Below are 20,851 nucleotides of genomic sequence, written 5' to 3'. Positions count from 1 at the left end.
AATCCCACCGTTTGAAAGGGAAACGGTGTTGGTAGCCAGTTTACCACCCTTTGCTTGCTGCGTTGAACATGTTTCATACATTGTGTTGCTTTTCTAACGGTGTTGAAATATGGCAGGGTAGGTGAAGGAACAGTGTGGAGGCTCAGTTCAAACTATTTATTATTTAAATTTTGTCTCCTCTCCTCTTCCAGAAAGATCCCTTGATGCTACAAACGTTATTGTGTGCATGCAGGTGTTATGAGCTTCCTTAGTGTTATCTTCTAAAAGGTCAAGGTTCTTCATCACTCAGATAAAACCACTTAAGCAAAACAAAAATATTGGTTACTTTGGGTCTTTTAATGTTATTCTGACCCATAAATAGGACTTGGTGGAAGAGAAGGAATTTGTTTGGTGTCCTTGGAAAGTGTCCATAAACTGGGTGTCCTTATTTTCCCTAAACAACATGCACTTTACATTCAGTTCACATAATCATTCATTCAAAACAGCAAACAAATGGGCTTCCTCTACTTGAACCGTTTGAATCTGGATAGGAAATTTAGTTCATTACTATCACTAAGTAACTATTGGGTCAATGCCATTTACCTGACAAGTCATTACTGATCAAATGGCAACTAACATCATTAGATGATTTCTGCAGTTTAGCAGTATTCTCCAAAGGGAATAAACACAAACTCAGCGCTGTCCAATCAGTCCTTTTAAAATTTCCATTGCTTACTTTGGATACTAGCCTTTAACCTATCCCGTTCACGTGACAGCAATAATGGAATATCGGCGCATCCCTAATAATAAATTAATCCAGGACCGTAAGCATACATTGATTTATGCTGATTTTGATTTAATTATGACTCTCCAACCCACACAATCCCATGTTTTACACCTGTAGTTTACGTGAACATAGCCATGTTGACAAATATGGACGGGCCGATTTGAGATTTTTCAATTTTGTTATGGATTTGCATGATGAATATGAAAACCTCAGCCTGGGACATTGTGGCGCTCCACTGTATTGTTAGATTCGGTTCTCTCTCCGGTGCCTCAACCAGTCCCACTCACGAGGGTAGATGAAGAGATAAGTGATGTGGCTTGCTGAGCTGTGGTTTCAAATTGCTGATTGAGTGGCATTTTATACAGTTTGTTCCTTCACTTTGCAAAATTAGCTATATGATTAAGCTACTACTCATTTGCTGAATAGTATGTTCTTATACTAGCTAAAAGCCAAATTCTATTTTGTCTAAACTCTTGGTTGTTTGTTTTTATGCTGCAGTCTGATTTTCTCTATCCAAACTTGTCATTCTCCTGCTTTGTCTTCAGTTTTTTTTTGTTTTTTCCTTCATTTGTTCTGTCGGACCAAGCCAGCCCCATGTGCATCAGCCATCCGCTACCTCCTCCTTTCCATAATAGTGTTAAGCGCTGGTGTTGATTGAGAATAAGGCTCACTATGCACCTCTTCTCTCAGGGTGGATTTTTTTCCTCCCTTCCTTCACTTTTTGTTGAGAACTTGTTTGGCCACATACTTAAAATAGCTCTCTGACGTGTACAGTCCTGTTGAGGAATGTTACTGCGGCTGTCCAGAGTTCTCTGCGGCAGGAAGTTATGCAAACGTGCATTGCTGAGCGCAGAGCCTTGTGATTAAGGTCCTGAAGGACTCAGTTCTCCAGCTTTTTTTCCAGTGCAGGCTGCCTGGTTACTATATGGCCAGCAAGGCTCCGTTTTCGTCTCTTCGCAAAGCCCACAGCCCGCAGTGTGTGTTGTCTTCCATCTGTGAGGGAGTTGATTTCATGATGATTTCTCCATGGTGAGAAAATGGCTCTCAGTTCTGCCATGTGGGCTTATGTCCTACTCCACTCTGGCCCGTGAATGCCTAAGTGGCTTTTGTCCGTCCTACCTGTCGTTATTCTCCTCCCATGTTTCCGTTTTCCGTCCCACCTCCCACCTTTCTTCCTTGGTGCCACCCATACCAGAGGGCATGTGCTTATTTTATATCTCAGCCAGGCCTGGGCCTGATCTCCACCGGCGAGCAGTAGCAGCGTAGTAGTTTAAGAGGATTCCTCCACTTGTCTGAGGCGCTGACTCACAACGTGTCATCATTGTTTTCCTCAGATGATTTTTTTTAATCAATCAAATAGGCCTTATCATCTTACAGGATAACACACACAACCCCTGAATGCTGAGGTTCTTGCTCGGATTGTGTGTTGTCAGAGATGTTTTTCTATAAATCAGTCAAGATTTTTTAATGCTTAGCTGCAATATCCACATCTTATGTTGTGAAGAATAAATTTTTTTCAGGCAGTTGTCTGTCGTACTCAGTCACTAGATGGAATGAATGTGGTGTTTAAGTGTCTATGTGCCTGCCTTGTGTCAGTCGCTCTGGATTATGGAAGATTAGATTAAATCCCACCAGTGGCACTTCTGCTCCTGCCTGGCTCGGGGCAAACTGCATGTTATGTTTCCAGCTGGGGTGGGGTGGCGGGGTGGCGGGGCGTCCTCCATGCATTCTCTGTAAGTCTACAGCAAATTCAATATCGGTGTTGCCACAGACTTTGAAGTGGGAGCTGATATCTATTTCAATTTGATTTTCATTTTAACCAGGATTGTCTGTAACCTCTGAAAGTCACCAACACTATACCACAACTAGAACAGAACTATTGGTGATCGTACATTCAAAGATGTTGGGGGCTCTTGGATCTTCATTTCATTTCTGTATCATTTCTCAGTGGAACAAGTTTATATGTTGTTTATATAGTACACCTAACCATATGATAAATTCTTTTTAGAGTGTAACAATATTGCGATTGTGACAGTACTGGCAGAGACTCACACTGAGCTAGTCAATAATCCAATGTCAATACCTACAAATGGTAATGTTTTGTAACGCAAATGTTCCTGTCCGCCAACCTGGAGACGGAAGGTAAACGGAAAGAAGGAGCTCCTTGGCAGGCATTATAGTTTGTATCATTGTTGAAGTCTTCATTTGAAACAGAAGACATTGCTGTTTTACACTTCTACAGCTATGAGGGAAGCACTTCTGTGGCCAGCATAGTTCAGATGCAACATCCACTTTCAGTTCCTTCAATGGATCATACATGTATACCTAGACATTATTCTCTGTGGTACAGTGGAAGCAAATTATGTAAACCATGCCGGATGTCTAGTTCTAGTTTCTTTGGTTATTTTTTGAACATGTTTTGAGTCTGATTGCTGCTATTTTTTGCTTTCTTCCTCCTGCAGGATGGCTTGGATGCGTTGGTGTACGACCTTGACTTCCCTGCCCTTAGGAAAAACAAGAGCATTGACAACTTTTTGAATAGATGTAAGTAGCCCACACCATGCTGTTCTCCTTGTGTCCTCTTTAAATGTTAATCCTCTGTCTTTCACTCTCACTGTTTGTGTTTGCAGACCTCCGCTGCATATGTGCATAGGCCTTGGCTGTTTTTGGGTCACTGCCTCTGTAGGCTCGGGCACAATTGTGTCTGCTGCTTAGTGTCCTCAACAAAGGGGCTTTCATAAATTGCTAGTGACCCACATGGTGCCTACGAGGGTGGCTTCTTATTATCACTGCACTTTCAGACTGGGGAACCACCATAATTACAAAACAAACCGTAGAAGGTTAAGCTGAGGCAGAAGGCTATATCGGTTATCTTACCTGTGCCGATACAACTTGGCTAAAAATAGTCAAGTAGTTACATTTGTTCTTGTAGGGTTTTGTTCCTGTAGTTTTGAGTCTTTCAAACATACTATTAGGTTATTAGATAAAGGTAAATTGTCAAATGTGGAGTTTTGTGTTGTAAAACCATCACAAGCCACTTCAAACCCTTGGGCAAAGGCTGTCATTCTGCATTCCCTCAGTAAGTCTTGGTACAGTACTTTTTGTGTTCTCTAGCCAAGTGTTGGAGAAGCAGCGATGGATATGGACTAATGGACTCGCTGCCTCGTGAGACACTGGTCACCAGTGTTGCCTTAAGGGCTCTTCACTCTGAATGTTGTACTACTCGCTTTACACCCCTATATCAGCCGATGGCTCTATATAGGCCTAGGTCTACTGGATGTAAACCCTACCCCATTCTCTCTCGTCATACACACGCTCTTGCAACCCTTGAATTAAAATCCTATGTGTACTGCTTCTGAACACGGCTTATAATTTGTTCCATTGTAGTTGGGATCTTTCAAGTAGGGATCAGGATCTGCTTTAAGAGGAAATGAGTCACTCTTGAATATTCTTATTCTAATAGCTCATGCCATGAATTTTATTTTTAGATCAATTGAACTTCTGCCTCTGCACCCCCTTTTCCATGCATTCCTGTGCCAATTGTGACCCATGTGAATTGAAAATTATCCCCCGAGCTCAGCTATGACCAAATTTGGCTGAGCAGTGAAAACTATCCCCCCTCCAGGGAAGCTAACATTGTTACATCAGGGAGAGGCCAACTCTTAGTAAGCTGCAAACTTTCCCTTAACGGCATCCCTCAGCTGTGCAGAGGCACTGTCGGCCTTTTCTGTTCCTTTTGCCAAGGACACCATTGTAAAAAGCTCATGACACAATGTTAAATGAAAAACTGAATACCTGGCATGTAGATTTGTTTTTAAAAAGTAAACAAACAGTATTTTGATAATAGCTTTGGGGCCATGCTCTGTAAATTTCTAACTGTATATACTTTATGTCTTTTTGATCTGTTGTTCCATTCCATGACTGAGTGTAAGACTTATTTCGTGAAGTCAATGCATTAAGCATAAGCTGAGCACAGTTTCCTGCAAAGCCCCAATTTTCTGTTAATCGCTCTTTCTTTTTTTCCAGACAAAGAAACCATAAGTAAAATCCGTGATCTACGCATGAAAGCGGATGACTATGAGGTTGTTAAAGTTATTGGTAGAGGAGCATTTGGAGAGGTGCAGTTGGTAAGGATGCCTTTATGCCTTAGTTCATTTAATGATGAATAACATGTCAATTATGACAATTGCACTGCTATTAGAGCTAATGGCTCTATGAATAAGATTTATAATCACAGCATTGACATTAGCAACAATACCATTCAAGACTTGAAAAAAAATGTTTTGTTTAGAGAAAGGAAGAACTTGCATGAGTCTCACTACATTCTCACTTCTTTGTTTGCTGCAGGTAAGACACAAAGCCACAAGCAAGGTATATGCCATGAAGCTGCTGAGCAAGTTTGAGATGATCAAGAGGTCGGACTCTGCTTTCTTTTGGGAGGAGAGGGACATCATGGCGTTTGCCAACAGCTCCTGGGTAGTGCAGGTATGACGTCAAGCACTCTTACTTGTGTATATACAATGTTTCCCACATTGATAGCCCAACAAACCTGCTCCTGATACTGTTTTTGTATTATTGTTTCACTAAAATCTAATACATTTTCCCTCCTTCCTCCCTTTCCGTAGCTCTTTTTCGCATTTCAGGATGACCGCTACCTCTACATGGTGATGGAATACATGCCTGGTGGGGATTTGGTGAACTTGATGAGTAACTATGATGTGCCAGAGAAGTGGGCCCGCTTCTACACAGCTGAGGTGGTGCTGGCCTTGGATGGAATCCATGCCATGGGCTTCATCCACAGGTAAACAGCCACATATATACCATATCTTCATCTACGTTAGACTCAGCAACTTCTTATATCTACATGACACCATGTCTAATATTTGTTCTACACATTATGCTGGCTGCTAAGCTGTGTGTACAACTGCGGTGGTTGAAAGTCCAAACCATGTCAGCCCTTTTAAGTAGTTCACTGCTGCGTCTGCATTAGCTTTGCTGGAAGCTGTTGTGATAATAACCTGAAAGAAATGTTCAAGACCTTCCCAGTTCCGAGACCCTTTCGTTACCTCATTACATCTGGCATGTCACCACAGAGAGGTGCTACATGTTAGGAGCATTCTAATTGGGAGAGGTGCGTTTCCATATGGCACCTTCTCCCTTAATTATCACTCACATACAAGCATGCACATCCCCTGAGTTAACCTGACCTGTAGAACACATTCAATTACCGTCCAAAGGTGAGCATTTGAAGGTTTCAGACGTGCAGTGTGGCTTTATTTGCACGTGAGAGTTTGATACGTGTTGTGTTTGTGTATTGTCTTGTGTTATGGAGTGAGTCACTTTATTTTTGTCTCCTCAGGGATGTGAAGCCTGATAACATGTTGCTAGACAAAGCAGGCCACTTAAAGCTAGCCGACTTTGGGACCTGCATGAAAATGAACAAGGTACCACAAACTGTATTTTGTATATTTTCAGCTATGCTCCATTTGCAGTCCTGCCTCATTTTGAGAGATTAATTATTTCTATCATAGTATTGAAATTGTCCTTTTTTTCAGGATGGTATGGTACGATGTGACACAGCAGTAGGAACTCCAGACTATATTTCGCCCGAGGTACTAAAATCCCAAGGAGGAGATGGATATTACGGCAGAGAGTGTGACTGGTGGTCAGTGGGAGTGTTCCTCTATGAAATGCTAGTTGGTGAGTCTTGTGATGGATTTTTCCTGAAATAAAATAGTTCAGTACACCTGTATAGATTACTGATCAGAAATTATAAAAATCAAAATCACTTGTATCGTCTGCACACTAACCCTTTTGTCTTGTGTTGTGTACAGGCGACACCCCGTTCTATGCAGATTCACTGGTGGGCACCTACAGTAAAATTATGAACCACAAGAATGCCCTAACCTTTCCTGATGATAGCGACATCTCCAATGATGCCAAGAGTCTCATCTGTGCTTTCCTGACTGACAGGTTAGATAACGGCACACCAATTATAGGGAGCTTATCTTAAAACAGTTTCCTTTTTTGGCCACTACTGGCATTCGGACTCATGAAGAAATATGAGGAATGCCACTGAATGCTTGTCATTCTATATTAGAAGCTACTCCTTTATACTGAGGAGCATGTGTATCATGAAAGCCACTCAGAGAACCTTCCTAAAGTGATCAAAGATTAAACTAAGTACATTTCTCCTGGCTTCTGCAGGGAGATTCGACTCGGTCGGAATGGTGTAGACGAGATCAAGAGACATCCTTTCTTCAAGAACGACCAGTGGACATGGGAGAACATCAGAGAGAGTAAGAGCATTTTCATGGTTGAGATACCATAGAACTATTTACACCATTTTGCTTTTCATTTGGAGGAGTTTGCTCACTGGGCTGCTGTTTGCCAGGCCGCTTGTTTTCCTTTCGACCTACTACAGACAGTTGCAGGAAATTCTTGTAAACAGGCCATTCTTTCAATATCCTTTCCAAGACTAAACGTGATTCCTCGTAAGAGTAATAATTGGCAGCGTAGCATATTTGAGGCCCAGAAAGGGAGAGAAGTGCACCGCAAATGTTAATGCGCTGGGTTTGACGCTGGAGCAGGGCAAGATTAGAAATGTCGTGCTTAATCTCCATTTGTAGTCAGTTCTTTACTGGATTTATCGCCAATACTTTCTTCCCCAAGTTAGCATATTGGTGTTGGCCACCTCTCATTCCACTGACTGTCCAGCTCTGCAAGCCGGTCCATTTCCTTCGTTTTGAAGGGGTTTTCTAAAAGATCTGTGATCCAAGAAAACTTTTGTGTTACTCCAGTATAATACTGAGACTACCTTTGTGTCATGTTGGGAGCATTTTAAATAAATTTTCGACTGGAGGTGACAACAGAGCAGGTGGTTTATATCTGTCAATAACTTAATATCTGTATTTAGCTGTATAAATACTGGTAAATAACGATAACTACTATCACATATTTACATTTTAAGTTTATACATATTTTACATATTAAGTTTCCAATATCCCAACTTGTTTGTTTTTGTGTAAAATGAAACAGAAGTTTGAACATCAGACAATAACAAATTTACATAATGACTTATGGTATGTAAAGAATTGTATTTACACTGCTTTTCTTGCATTATCATGAATCTGGTACCTCTTTGTCCCGTGTTTAGCGGCTGCACCAGTAGTGCCTGAACTGAGCAGTGACATTGACACCAGTAACTTTGATGACATTGCGGAGGATCGGGGAGAGGAGGAGACCTTTCCCATACCAAAGGCCTTCGTGGGCAACCAACTCCCCTTTGTTGGCTTCACTTACTACAGCAGCCAGCAGTGAGTTTGCTTGACTATGCTGTATATGTTGTGTTCATTATTTATTCCAGTGCCATCCGCATGATTCCTTGTAATGAGAAAGTGTCGCCATTACGGGTCATTACGTCAGTATTTAAACTATAAATAAAATTGATCTTAGAATGCAGAACTAACTTTAATTTGCAGAACTAACCAAAAGTGGTAGTTCTGCAAATTAACTAAAAGTTCCCACAGTCACATGACATGACGTTCCCACAGTCACATTAAAACCATGGACAGTCATACTGTCCATGGTTTTAACAGGAAAACACGATTTGTTGTGGACTATGCTTAAATGCAGAAAGGAACACAGGTTATTGGGAGAAATTGAATTAGGCCACAAAAACGACAAACTTGCGCCGGAGTCATTTTTTGTGCCAAGATTGTTTTTTAGAATTAGAAGAAACAGCTTTACTCTATCCACGTGTCTGTCTAGCTGTAGAAATGCACTTGTTAGTTTTATTTTGACCTGTTGTGATGAATTTTGTTAATGATAAAACACTGTTCTATCTGCAGCCTTATGCGCAGCTCTGCCACGAAGACTAGTGACAAACGAAGCAGCTCTACCAAGGAAGACAAGAGCCATGTGAGTAGAGGACTGCAGTCTTTGAGAGGTCTTTTCGATCTAATCTCAAGAGTTGAACCTCTGTTAATGTGGACGTGTTTTCTGTAATGACTTTTTTTTCTATGTTTGTACTTAGCTGGAGAACTTGCAGAAAAGGATTTACCAGCTGGAGGAGCAGCTCCACAGTGAGATGCAGCTGAAGGACGAACTGGAGCAGAAATGCAGGTATGGAACATATTGTTTGTTCACAAAACAAAAATCGGATGCATGCTCAGTCAGATTAAAGAGCCTGTGTTACGCTATCTTTAGAAGTGATCAGTAAATACTTTTTCTTTTCCCTTCCTTCCAGGACTTCAAACACCAAGATTGACAAGCTCATGAAAGAATTGGATGAAGAGGTTCAATTCTTTCACTTTGTTCTATGCACTTTTTTATGAACTATTGATGAAACAACATTTGTTGATTTAATCCTAAATATCCATCCATTAAAAAAGCAACATTATCAACACCTAGTCACTGACAAGAATACCTAATCTTGCCACAATCTAGTCATAACTGTGCCATGTTACCTGCTACAGGCAAATCAGAGGAAGAGTGTAGAGGCCAACACGTCTCATCTGGAGAAAGACAAGATGATGCTGCAACACAGATCTACTGAATACCAAAGAAAAGCTGACCAGGAGGCAGAGAAGAGACGCAATTTGGAGAATGAGGGTAAACACAGAAGTTTGGTGACATACGATTCACACATATTGCAGTTTAAAAATCATTTTAAGTTGAAGCGGTAGCGTGCCACTAAAAGGCTTTCTTATCATGTGCTTTCTGATTTTTTCTAGTGTCAACTTTAAAGGAGCAGCTTGAGGATATGAGGAAGATCAGTCAGAACTCTCAGGCCTCCAATGACAAGATTGTTCAGCTGCAGAATCAGGTACACCTTTCAAATACACATTCACACTGGACTCAAGAGATACAGGGACTACACTTGGGAATCTTTTTAAATGCAAGTTCAAGTTTTGTTAGATTGGTTCGATTTGATTGAATGATGATCTGTTATTTAGCCCTGGGTAGAAAGGTTTAAAGGTAAATTATGGTCCCTGGCACGTTCTTGTAGAAAGGCTGTAAGGCAGAGCAATTTCACTTCTTATCGCAACATATCAATAAGTTATTGTATGGTGAACTCCTGTGTCGGCCCTCTGATTAATCGACAGCTGGAAGAGGCCAATGACTTGCTGCGGGCAGAGTCGGATACGGCAGCGCGTCTGAGGAAGAGCCACACAGAGATGGCCAAGTCAATGAGCCAGTTGGAGAGCCTTAACCGGGAGCTACAGGAGAGGAGTCGTGCATCGGACGGAGGGAAGTCCCAGTTGGAAAAGGAGCTCCTGCTTCTCCAGAGCACCCTGGACTCCGAGAGGAGGAACTGCAGTCTGGGCTCTGAGGAGATCAGAGAGCTACAAGGTGCCACATGTCACTGAACATGACATACAGCAATGGGTTCTAACACACTTAGTCTAGTCTAGTTTCTAACGAACTCTAGTAATGTCTGGGTGGCAGTTTTGAAATGTAACTTTTGATGAAATAATTTGACGACTCGAACCCCAGAGATTTTTTTCTTTGTAAAAGAGCAGAGGAGTATACAGGGTACGCTTAAAATATACAGATGATTCCAAATGAAGAGACAGCTGCAGAAATCCCATGCGCAGTCACGTCAGGCATTACCATCCATCACTAATCCACTGATGTGTGACATGTCCAGGCACTGACGATGCCGAGAGCAGTGGAATCAGCCTTTGATTAACCTGTCAGGCAGCTGTCGTTTTATGGGAAAATGCCTTCAAAAGTCATAAGAGGTGGTCGATAGGGGGGGGAGTATATTAATTTGAATCTACAAAAAACTGTTATTAAATCATAAACAATTGTATCCTTTGATTTTCAGCAAGGATGGCAGGACTGCAAGAAGACAACAAGAACTTGAAACTTAGCCTTTCCAAAGTGGAGGCAGAACGCAAACAGGCCCAGGAGATGAGCAATAACCTGGAGAAGGTATACATTCAAACAAGCAGACTCCTCAACAAATATTTGATCATGGAGACATTTGACATGCCCTTGACCTTTCAGACATTGTCTTAAGTATGATAAAAGAAACGACAGAGCAATATTCTGGAGATTGATTTGTTTGCGTGGGAGGTTTTTTCTGTCCAACATTTACCGCACCACCTATTCTGGAATCAGACTTATTGAGAATTACTTTTTATCTCTAATCAAATATTTGACAAGTTATGTGTTGTGCTCACTATGTTGATTGCCTGCCCCCCCTATAGGAAAAGAACAACTTGGAGATAGACCTGAACTACAAGCTGAAGACCTTGCAGCAGCGCCTGGAGCAGGAACAGACTGAGCACAGGGTGACACGAGCACAGCTCACTGACAAATACGAGTCCATCGAGGAAGCCAAATCAGTTGCCACACATGGTATGCCAGCACGTCTTTCATTCTTTGCATCATCTTTGTGCTCTCTCTTTCTTTTCCCACTCTCCCTTGCTTTACCTCTCTGTTACTCTACTTTGTCCAACATTTAACTTCTCTCTTACCCCATCACTCCCTTCATGCTCCGCTTTCCTTTTTTCCACCCACTGCTCTGATATCAGATCCATCTGATCAGACTCGCCTTCAGGTGTTGTTTAGTATGGAGGAATTCAAGGAGTGCAATCCACTTGGCATGTCGGTACATTGCCTCATTGCATATTAAACGCTGAAGCAGGCTGGTAATCTGTCCAGTGTGTGTTCTTGCCTTTCACCACCACCATGACAAATTAGCTAAAACGCACATTTATAACTTCATTTTGGTTTTAACCAGATGCCTTGACTACATCTTTGTAGATTAATTAGATGTTCTGTGCTTTGTGCAACAGTTATAGGATTATGGTGTTTTAATATATGCAAAAATGTGTTTGAATTTGTATGCATACTCACCTCCTACTACATCAACAATGTTTCCTCAGCTGTATCATTGTAGAAGTGCTTGACATCCGAAGCCCACTAGATATATTTCACCTACATTTCAACCTGCAAGTGTGCCTGCAAGCTAGACATGTGGTACATGGCAATTCAGTATCCATGCCGTGCTACTTTAACATACACTCCTTTTACCACATGCGCACCTAAGTGAAGTGTAAAACCTGCGAGAAGCTGTCCAACTCAAATCTGCTTTCTATACAATTTGTATTCAATTGTTATAATATAAAATTCTGAACGATCATTTTCTCATTGTGTAGCTATTCAATATGGAACAGAACTGTCATAATTTGTGTGTGGTACACATGCATTTAGGCCATCAGTGACATAATCTTCCAGCTACCATCATTATTCTGGTTTACCTTTGAAACAACACGTTGCAAGCGCAGTTACAATCTCATGTGTTTGTTGTATATTGTGTTGAATCTTACTTTGTTCCTGCTCCACCCCAGCTGTTCAGCAGAAGATGTCAGAGGAGAATGGGGCGAGGATGCGAGCGGAGAGCCGGGTAGTGGAGGTGGAGAAGCAGTGCTCCATGCTAGAGTTTGACCTTAAGCAGTCTGTGCAAAAGATGGAGCAGCTGATGAAACAGAAGGAAAGACTGGAAGATGAAGTAAGTAAAATGGCTGTCTGGGTTATCATGAATTTTCTGAAAGTCTCTTTTGTTTTATTTAATGAGAATAAGATGCCTTGGTACAGTATGGAATTGTCTTGTGTCTGTGATGAACCCATGGATACCTTGATCCCTCTGTTCAGGTGAAAACGCTGCGGATACAGTTGGAACAGGAGTCAAGCAAACGCGTCCTGGGCCAGACCGACCTGAAGAGTCGCTCCCAGGAGGTTGACCGGCTCAGGTGTTCAGAGAAGCAACTCAAACAGGAGATCAACACAGCACTAGAGAGCAAACGCTCGCTGGAGTTCCAGTTGGCACAACTGACCAAGTAAGAATCAGCCACAGATGTGTGCTAAATATTTATAACCATGAAACATTGTTTTGCCTGTTGTGCTTCCAGTAATAATTATTCCAAGGGGGTTTTAATTGGAGCCCATGGGCTGTAATATTATGTCACTGCCAGTAAATATTAATATGCCATTGTGACCGGTATTTTTACTGTAAAACAGAAACTTTAGCCTGCAGTTCCAGTGTGCTGTTATTGCTGCCCGGGTCAGTAATGCTCTTTGGAAGTCGAGGTGTAAATGGCTCTATAATTGCCTGCTATTCTCAAATAAGTGGTATTATTCCATTTAAAAGGGTGATTATGCCAAAGCTGTTCCGCGACAATGTTTACCCTACAGGATTAGGATTGACCCCCAGCCAAACTCCCGCCACTTCCTCTCTAATCCTCTGGTCAGCTGTGCAGCGAGTACTGCTGCTTGGGATGGCATTTTCATGAAAGGGACTGACATGATACAGGCCGTCTGCCTTATTTAGATCCCAGCTTTAATGAAGAAATAGAGATTAAGTACTTAATGCTGTTTTTCTTATGTCATTAGGCAATATAGGGGCAACGAGGGACAGATGAGGGAACTTCAAGACCAACTGGAGGCCGAACAGTATTTTTCTGTAAGTATATGTCGGTTCATTCTCATAGTCTCATTATCCATTTCCGCCTTGTGAGTATGAAAGCCACTGACTAAACTAATTGTCCTCCCACAGACGCTTTACAAAACTCAGGTTAAGGAACTTAAAGAGGAGATTGAGGAAAGGAACCGGCAGGTACAAGAAGCTCATAAAAAGGTGCAGGAGTTATGCAATGAAAGGTAAGATATGGATGAGTAAATACCTCCGGGTCCTCTCTTCTTCAGTTTTTAGTTTGTATTTTGTTGTGAGGGCTAACCAATAAAAACTGAAGGATTTATAAAGGTCTTTATTATTTTCTCCAAGTAATCAAGTGTTTAATAAATGTTTTCTCTGCGACAATAGGGATTCCCTGTCTGCTCAGTTGGACCTGACAGTGACCAAGGCTGAGTCAGAGCAGCTTGCCCGGGCACTTCAGGAGGAGCAGTACTTTGAGCTCAGCCAGGAGAGCAAGAAAGCATCAACAAGACATAAGCAGGAGATTGGGGAAAAAGAATCTACTATTGCACGGGTGAGCACAGCCTAAAATGTCTCTTAAACACAACCTTAAATTAGTCATTCCGTAAAACACAACTGTATTTGAGACACGTTTCTGAAAAATGTTCTAAACTTTGTTGATATGCAAATTTCTCTGCAGCTTGAGGAATCCAATAAAACTCTAACCAAAGATGTAGAGATTCTCAGCAAAGAGAAATCTGAGTTGAATGAGAAGTTTTGTGCACAGGATGAAGGTACTGTGTCTGTCTTTCACCATTACAGAGTCGCTTACGTGGAAATTATGCTGTTGTACAAGCTAAGTCTCTTCTCTTTACAGAATACACAGCTCAGAAGGAAGAGATTTCAAATGCAATCAAGGCCAATTACGAAAAGGTCCTCAACACCGAGCGCACACTGAAGACTCAGGTAAAAAGGCAACTGATTATGTCATTTCCAAACGCATTGAATGAGTGGAGAAGGATTGTTGCTCATGGCCTCTATCCCACAATTCGTCAGGCGGTAAACAAACTGGCAGAAATCATGAACCGTAAAGACATGAAGCTGGACCATAAGAAGAAGGGCAGTACTGCCGACCTCAGGAAGAAGGAGAAGGAGAACCGCAAGCTTCAGCTGGATCTTAACCAGGAGAAGGACAAGTTTAACCACATGGCCATCAAGAACCAGAAAGAGTTGAGCGAAATGCAGGCGGTAGGTGACACAAAATGCTGGCACACCTCCTCAAAGAAACACTTATGTGTACATTTTGTTCATCTAGTTGTATTTACATCTATTATTTATGCATGCCTCCCACCAAGATTTAGAATTTCTACATCAAAAGCCTCATCTGCACTGACATTAATGTGTCGGATAGCATATCGGCAAGTAAATTCATGATCCCATTACAAGCTGCACTGCTGAACTGTGTGGACGGAATAAGAGGTTTCATTAAGAAGCTTTCATTTCACTTGGCCCATATGAACTTAATTTACATCTATCAGACAACAGCTGTAAAGAATAAGCGCTCATTTTGTAAAATACTTTCCTGTTGCATGAGATGTTTAAAGGTGTGATCTCGCATAACTGCATCCTTTGTTCAGGCTTGGTATGTGAAAGATTTGTGGCGGCACAGAGTCATTAAAGATGAGAGAGGATATGTATGTGCTCCTTCACACATTAGGCATTGTGCAAAATTAGAAATGAACAGTGTCGCCACAGAGGAAAATAGAGTGCAGCTGATTACAATGTCAGGATTTCACCCGCTCCCGGCTGGGAAATTTACTGCTTTTCCCCCAAATTAGATGCCAGATTAAGGCTCATGGAGTGATTCTAAAACAACACAGTTTTAAGAAGGAAAACAAAGAAAATTCCTGTAGAAAGACTTAAAATCCTAGAGAGTCAGTAGCCAGGATAATCACTTTTTCCTATTTTTAATCCAATTCCTTTGATTTTTTTTCCTACCAACAGCAACTGATGGAAGAAAGCACATATCGCAACGAACTCCAGATGCAGCTGGACAGCAAGGAGAGCGACATTGAGCAGCTCCGAGAGAAACTGAGCGACCTGCAACAGCGCATGGAGAACTCGAGCATCACCAGCTTGCAGACGGATGAAACGGACTGCAACATTGCAGGTAAGGTCACCACATGGGCCGAACAGGAATCTGCTGCTGCTGCTGCTGTCACTCTGCAAGGCAACTGCAGGTAAAGCAACTGGGTTTAGTGGTGTGTAGATAGTCAAAATATGGTAGAACTGGTATACATTAGAATTGGTATACATACTTCTTTGAACTTATAAACTCAGGCTTTTTCTTTTCATGCCTAACCTTACATTAGTTACATACATAATTTTCTGTATTGAGTATAGTCAACCAGTACCCTAACATTTGCAGCTTAAAGCAGTTTTCACACAAGCTACAATTGCTTTCATTTGAGATAAGATGATCAATTTCTACTTTAAAAAGTCTCAATAATGCTTTACAATGTGTAAACTGTGTATATTTAATATTCTGCATACTGTATTGACAAATTACAAGTTGGTGAGAATGTGTTATATACAATGAAAGGTCATTTTAAGCAGTTGAAATTATTTATTTCACCTTCTACGGACTAGACATTGTTTGAATGTTAAATTATAATACACAAGTATTATAGATGTGGCTTATTTTCATCTCATCCATTATGTTAAAATCATGCTTTTCTTCTAGTCAAGTTTATTTTCTACAAGCTGTTTTCTTCCAGTAACATTTATTTGAGATATGCAGTGGGTAGGATTTAAGCAATACAGCCACAGATCTGGACTCGCTATGTCTTGGATGCTGTGTTTGGTTACTGGGTTTTGGCGGCTGTAATGTGGACACGGTTCATACAAGGTTCCAAAATAATAACCCTCCAAATGTAGCATCACAATCTGCCACACAAGAGACAAGTAAAATACAAGGGAACTGTGTGGTAAACTAACCTCAAATGTGTCCTCAGTCACAAGATAATGAGCATATAGTCCTTGTTAGGTGTGTTGTTCAGTGTCTGTGGTTAAATCCTTCTCTCTTTATCCCCCTCATGTCCAGTCGGTTCTCCTTGCTCCTCTAATCTTTGTAACTTCTATTCCTTTCCCTCTGTGAGTAACTGAGTGGATGCCTGGCCTGTGCTGCCGTTGCTGTGCCCTTTGTGTCTATTTTGCTCCCCAATTTTAAATCTTGTTTTTTGCCAGTAGTGAAGAAGCCACCTCTGTTAGCATAAGTGAGCACTTTTGAAAGACGTCTGATAGAGTATGGGGCAAAAATGTATTAATAGATAACCTGATATTCATAGGGTGTGATGCGGGTGAATTTGCTTAACATCACAGAGTCACAGTCGGCTCTAGATAAAGTTTCAAAGACTTTTTACCACATCACTCTCAGCACCTTTCAAAACGTGTCTCAAAGCTGAACACACCCATCCTTAATCCCTGGCCTCTGTGTGCTTCAACCACTAAAACACTTATTGCTTTGTTGGCATGTTCCCTCCAAAGCACCACTGGTTTGGAACCGAACACCTGACTCCCAATGCAACACAGCTTGTTGTTCAGTATTTCCCCTTTTTTTAGATTGTTTCATTTTAGCTGCCTGCATGTGACATTTCATTATTTCAACCTGTAACCCGCAGAGTGAGTGATCAAGCATTGAATGAAGGAAGAAAAACAAATCCATGCTAATTAAACCGTTCCTGGGTTGGATCTGTCAAATCACGAATTGCTCCGTACTCTCTTACACGCTGAAAAGGGGATGTAACTATGTCTTGTCTGACTCCTGCTTGGAGAGTGTGAAGTCACATCTGAAACCACATCTTGTCACCCACTGCAGTGCGGTTACTTTGACCCTGACAAAATCTCCCCAAGGAGTTAATTTGGTATTTTAAAGCATTTATGTCCTTTGCTACTCAAGTTTTTGTTGTATCGCAGCTATGTTTGGGTTTAATCACTGCATGGCCTTTACCCAGATTAAGGTTTATAATTCTGCAGATGTAAAATCTTGTTCATGTGTGGGCTGCGTTTCAGAATCCAGATTGGAGGGTTGGCTGTCCATTCCTAATCGTGCTAATATCAAGCGGTATGGTTGGAAGAAGCAGGTATGTTAATCTGGTATTTCCTCTGTTCACCTGCATTGTTCGGCAAGTGTGTTCGTGGTTTGTTTGAATATGCAGCCAGCCCCTTGAGGGCAGTATCAGCCTTCCTCTCATTGTCTTTTCAAAATGTGCAGTATGTGGTGGTGAGCAGTAAGAAGATTCTGTTCTACAACGACGAACAGAATAAGGAACAGTCCAACCCCTCAATGGTACTAGACATAGAGTAAGTATTTATTCTACCTATCCTCAATTCTGCCACGGGTTTTATCTCTCAGTGGTAGGTGATTACAGTTTATTAGTGCTGGTGGTGTTAACTGATATGTAATTGCTAAATTTGTGCCGTCGTCCTCTATAGCAAACTGTTTCACGTCAGACCTGTCACACAAGGAGACGTGTACCGAGCTGAGACGGAAGAGATCCCCAGGATATTCCAGGTAAGAGGCTCTTTTCCTGCTCTGAATATAATCTCAACACTTCACCACCTCACCTCGACACCACAACACCTCAGCATCAACTGTCAACATGGATTCTGTGAAGCTTTACTCAGCCTTTGAAATGCCGTTTCCTATTTTGTGCGGCCGTATTCAGATTCTGTATGCCAACGAGGGAGAGTGCAGGAAGGAGGCAGACATTGAGACGGTCCCTCAGGGGGACAAGACCAACTGCCTCCCACACAAAGGCCACGAGTTCATCCCCACATTATATCACTTCCCCTCTAACTGTGAGGCCTGCGCCAAACCTCTGTGGCACGTCTTCAAGCCTCCTCCTGCCCTGGAGTGTCGCCGTTGCCACGTCAAGTGCCACAAGGACCACCTCGACAAAAAGGAGGATGTTATCGCCCCTTGCAAAGGTAATGGGCTTCCCGTCAAGTCCTAGGTTGTCTCTGTTGGTTTATAGCTAAATTGGTGAAGATTACAAATTTCCTGCAGAGCTCACGCAAATGAGTTTGAGCACGAGTTTGTCAGAGAAGCCTCTCTGATTTGCACTATACTGTCTCTCCAACAGTAAATTACGACGTGACCTCTGCCCGGGACATGCTCCTCCTGGCTGTGACCCAAGACGATCAAAAGAAATGGATTGGCCACCTGGGAAAGAAGATCCCCAAGACGCCACCGTCCACATTTTCTAGGGCCTCACCTCGTTCCATGTCCACCCGCTCTGGACCGAACCAATCCTTCCGCAAGAACCCTAAAAGCATTACAGGAAAGCCGAGGTAACTTGGTCAGTTTGAGGTTAATGTCCGGGTTTTGTGTGTGTATGACTAACCTACCTTTTCCAAACAGACATTTTTAAAATCACTACAGACAATTGCATGGAATATGATATGGCACTGTAACGTTGTAAGCGGGAGTAAGTGAGGGCGTGCTGCAGTCAGAAGTCTTATTTTATCCCATCTGGTGGGCTGACGTGTGGTCAAGTCAGACACATGATGTGCTCTTTGTCTCCTGTGTTATAGCAGAGCGCAGTCCAGCCTCCAAGCAGCAGACACAACATCCAGCACTTGTTGACAGCAGCTTCTACAGAGAGTGTTGATGTTTTAGACTTTCTCTACGGCTTTAAACTATTTATTATTAATTGTGTTAATGGGTGTTTCTAACACGAGACACTTTCTTGGTTGGTTGGTTGACACCTGGGATCTTTCCAGTTGACACATGGGATTCTTATTTTTCTAATTGGCACTAATGTGTTATCGGGGTCTGTAACTAACTCGTAGTGTCAGCCAGTGCAACCCTCCGTAGAGTTTGATCCGCATTAAAGGTGACCTGTTAAACGTGATGCAAAGGTGTATGTGGTGGTGCAGCGTCTGTATTCCAGCTTTTCTCTAAATGTTGACTTAGATTGGGTACTAACGAGGATGTCTTGTCTTCTTTTACTGGACACCTCTCTCTGTTCTTTCTTCCAGCTAACCATCTGAACCGTTGGAGTTTTCTTTATGGACTCTATCCCCTCCCCTCCCCATCCTCAAAAATGGAGAAACTTGTATTAAAATGCATAACTTTGTTTAAGAAATATCAGAAAATTAACAGCGCTGGAAATTGGCGACATGTGTCTGACACAAGGCATCGTGGTCATTGACAGACCTGTTACCCACCTTCTCCACCATTCCTGATCGAAGAAATCATCAAACACACACACGTGCACCTCTCAGTTTCTACCAGAAGAAGGCACACTTGTATGGAGCTTAACATGGACCTGGACAATGGAGAATCGGAGAGCGGGCGCGCAAGGGAGAGAGCGTGAGGTCATGAGACATACTGTGTTTCATATTATCTGACAGTCATGGTGGAATTTGGGAGGTAAAAGGGGGTTTTGCAGGGACTCCTGTAAGTAGTCAGTTTAAGGTACTGTCGTACAGGGATTGCAGATCTGCAGTGAGTGTGTGTGTGTGTCTCAGGTGGAAAATTAATATGTATTTTTGTCATTTCTTTCCTCACCTGAAAGATACCAGCTAAATGCAAACATACTTCTGTTTCCAGTTTTTAAAAAAATGACTGATGCCTTCATCCAATAACTGGCCTTTTTTTTTGCCTCTACTCTTATTACTCTGCAATTCAGTTATCAGGGTTGGGACAGAGTTTTGGGAAATAAGTATTAGATGTGTTGAGTATTGAGTGAGGAGCATGCAAGATCATCATTTAAATCTATGCATTATTTTTATTATTATAATTATTTTTATTGCTCCAAGCCATAAGGAAATTCCATTGTAATGGCATATAGGAGTCCTAAAAGTTGATTTTTTTTTTCCTCCTGTGTTTATTTGGTACATTGTCTCTGTAATATTTTTTTTCTTGTATTGTTTATTTTTTGTAATGTATTGCCTTACATTGATTCATAGATAAATGGTTCAAAAGGAAAACATTAAGTTAACAAATGTAAAACTGCACTGTTTGAATTGTAAATTATTTGTAGAAGACTTAACAGGTGTAGCATTTGGCCCACCTAGTGCCTTAACGTTTGGATAATGATTTTACTGCCATATCTGTTTGTGTTTTTCTCCAAACAAGACAAATCTTCACTCTTCCATCATTTATTTTTTAAGAAAACACCACATTTGTACATTTGGTTTCATCGGAATATTCTTTCTCTGGTTTGATTATACAAAAACATATATATAAATATATATATATTAGATTAGCTCTTATATGGACACATTGCAATAGAGTTAGCGTGTCAAAAAAATGTCCCAGACTCCGTTATCATTTGACAAATTTCGGGATGGTGTACCAAAACCATGGCTACCTGTGACAGTGAACATCCTTGTTAATTAACAATTGCAAGTTGTTTCTCTAATATGGTAATGTCCCGTTAATGCAAACCCTCCCCTCCACCTTGTATATAATGAGAGAGACATAAGGATTAAGGAATACCTCCGCAATAATCTTTTTTTTATTTTTAACTTTTTGTTCAGTTGAAAAAGCACTGGAACCATGATCTACTCTTGTCTTGGATAAATTGCATGTTTTAATTGCATTGGAGCCCGCACTGATGGATATGTCAATAAACATATCTTTATCACTG

General features: G+C 41.5%; 1 protein-coding gene across 2 annotated transcripts in view; it reads left to right on the top strand.

Moving 5' to 3' along the window:
• The window catches only part of rock1 (Rho-associated, coiled-coil containing protein kinase 1), a 27,173-nt gene extending 6,322 nt beyond the window's left edge, over positions 1-20,851 (top strand). Inside the window, exons 2-33 of one of the 2 annotated variants that reach the window (XM_076144546.1) lie at positions 3,229-3,310; positions 4,793-4,893; positions 5,114-5,251; positions 5,392-5,567; positions 6,126-6,210; positions 6,322-6,466; positions 6,601-6,739; positions 6,974-7,065; positions 7,923-8,082; positions 8,617-8,686; positions 8,802-8,890; positions 9,015-9,063; positions 9,244-9,379; positions 9,502-9,593; positions 9,874-10,120; positions 10,599-10,705; positions 10,984-11,134; positions 12,130-12,290; positions 12,434-12,618; positions 13,172-13,241; positions 13,335-13,438; positions 13,602-13,767; positions 13,894-13,987; positions 14,071-14,159; positions 14,250-14,441; positions 15,198-15,363; positions 17,265-17,335; positions 17,467-17,555; positions 17,688-17,766; positions 17,921-18,182; positions 18,338-18,545; positions 19,236-20,851. In XM_076144546.1, the coding sequence (XP_076000661.1) occupies positions 3,229-3,310; positions 4,793-4,893; positions 5,114-5,251; positions 5,392-5,567; positions 6,126-6,210; positions 6,322-6,466; positions 6,601-6,739; positions 6,974-7,065; positions 7,923-8,082; positions 8,617-8,686; positions 8,802-8,890; positions 9,015-9,063; positions 9,244-9,379; positions 9,502-9,593; positions 9,874-10,120; positions 10,599-10,705; positions 10,984-11,134; positions 12,130-12,290; positions 12,434-12,618; positions 13,172-13,241; positions 13,335-13,438; positions 13,602-13,767; positions 13,894-13,987; positions 14,071-14,159; positions 14,250-14,441; positions 15,198-15,363; positions 17,265-17,335; positions 17,467-17,555; positions 17,688-17,766; positions 17,921-18,182; positions 18,338-18,545; positions 19,236-19,239 (3,999 nt within the window). In that variant the 3' untranslated portion in view covers positions 19,240-20,851. Of the gene's footprint in view, positions 1-3,228; positions 3,311-4,792; positions 4,894-5,113; positions 5,252-5,391; positions 5,568-6,125; positions 6,211-6,321; positions 6,467-6,600; positions 6,740-6,973; positions 7,066-7,922; positions 8,083-8,616; positions 8,687-8,801; positions 8,891-9,014; positions 9,064-9,243; positions 9,380-9,501; positions 9,594-9,873; positions 10,121-10,598; positions 10,706-10,983; positions 11,135-12,129; positions 12,291-12,433; positions 12,619-13,171; positions 13,242-13,334; positions 13,439-13,601; positions 13,768-13,893; positions 13,988-14,070; positions 14,160-14,249; positions 14,442-15,197; positions 15,364-17,264; positions 17,336-17,466; positions 17,556-17,687; positions 17,767-17,920; positions 18,183-18,337; positions 18,546-18,788 lie in introns of both variants that reach the window. The other variant, XM_076144545.1, reaches the window with a different exon arrangement.

Source organism: Genypterus blacodes, unplaced genomic scaffold (genome assembly GCF_046128005.1).
Source record: "Genypterus blacodes isolate CSIRO-AG114 ecotype Tasmania unplaced genomic scaffold, CSIRO-AGI_Gbla_v1 ptg000029l_1, whole genome shotgun sequence".
NCBI classification, from domain to species: domain Eukaryota; kingdom Metazoa; phylum Chordata; class Actinopteri; order Ophidiiformes; family Ophidiidae; genus Genypterus; species Genypterus blacodes.
This window is presented reverse-complemented; position numbering and strand designations above follow the sequence as displayed.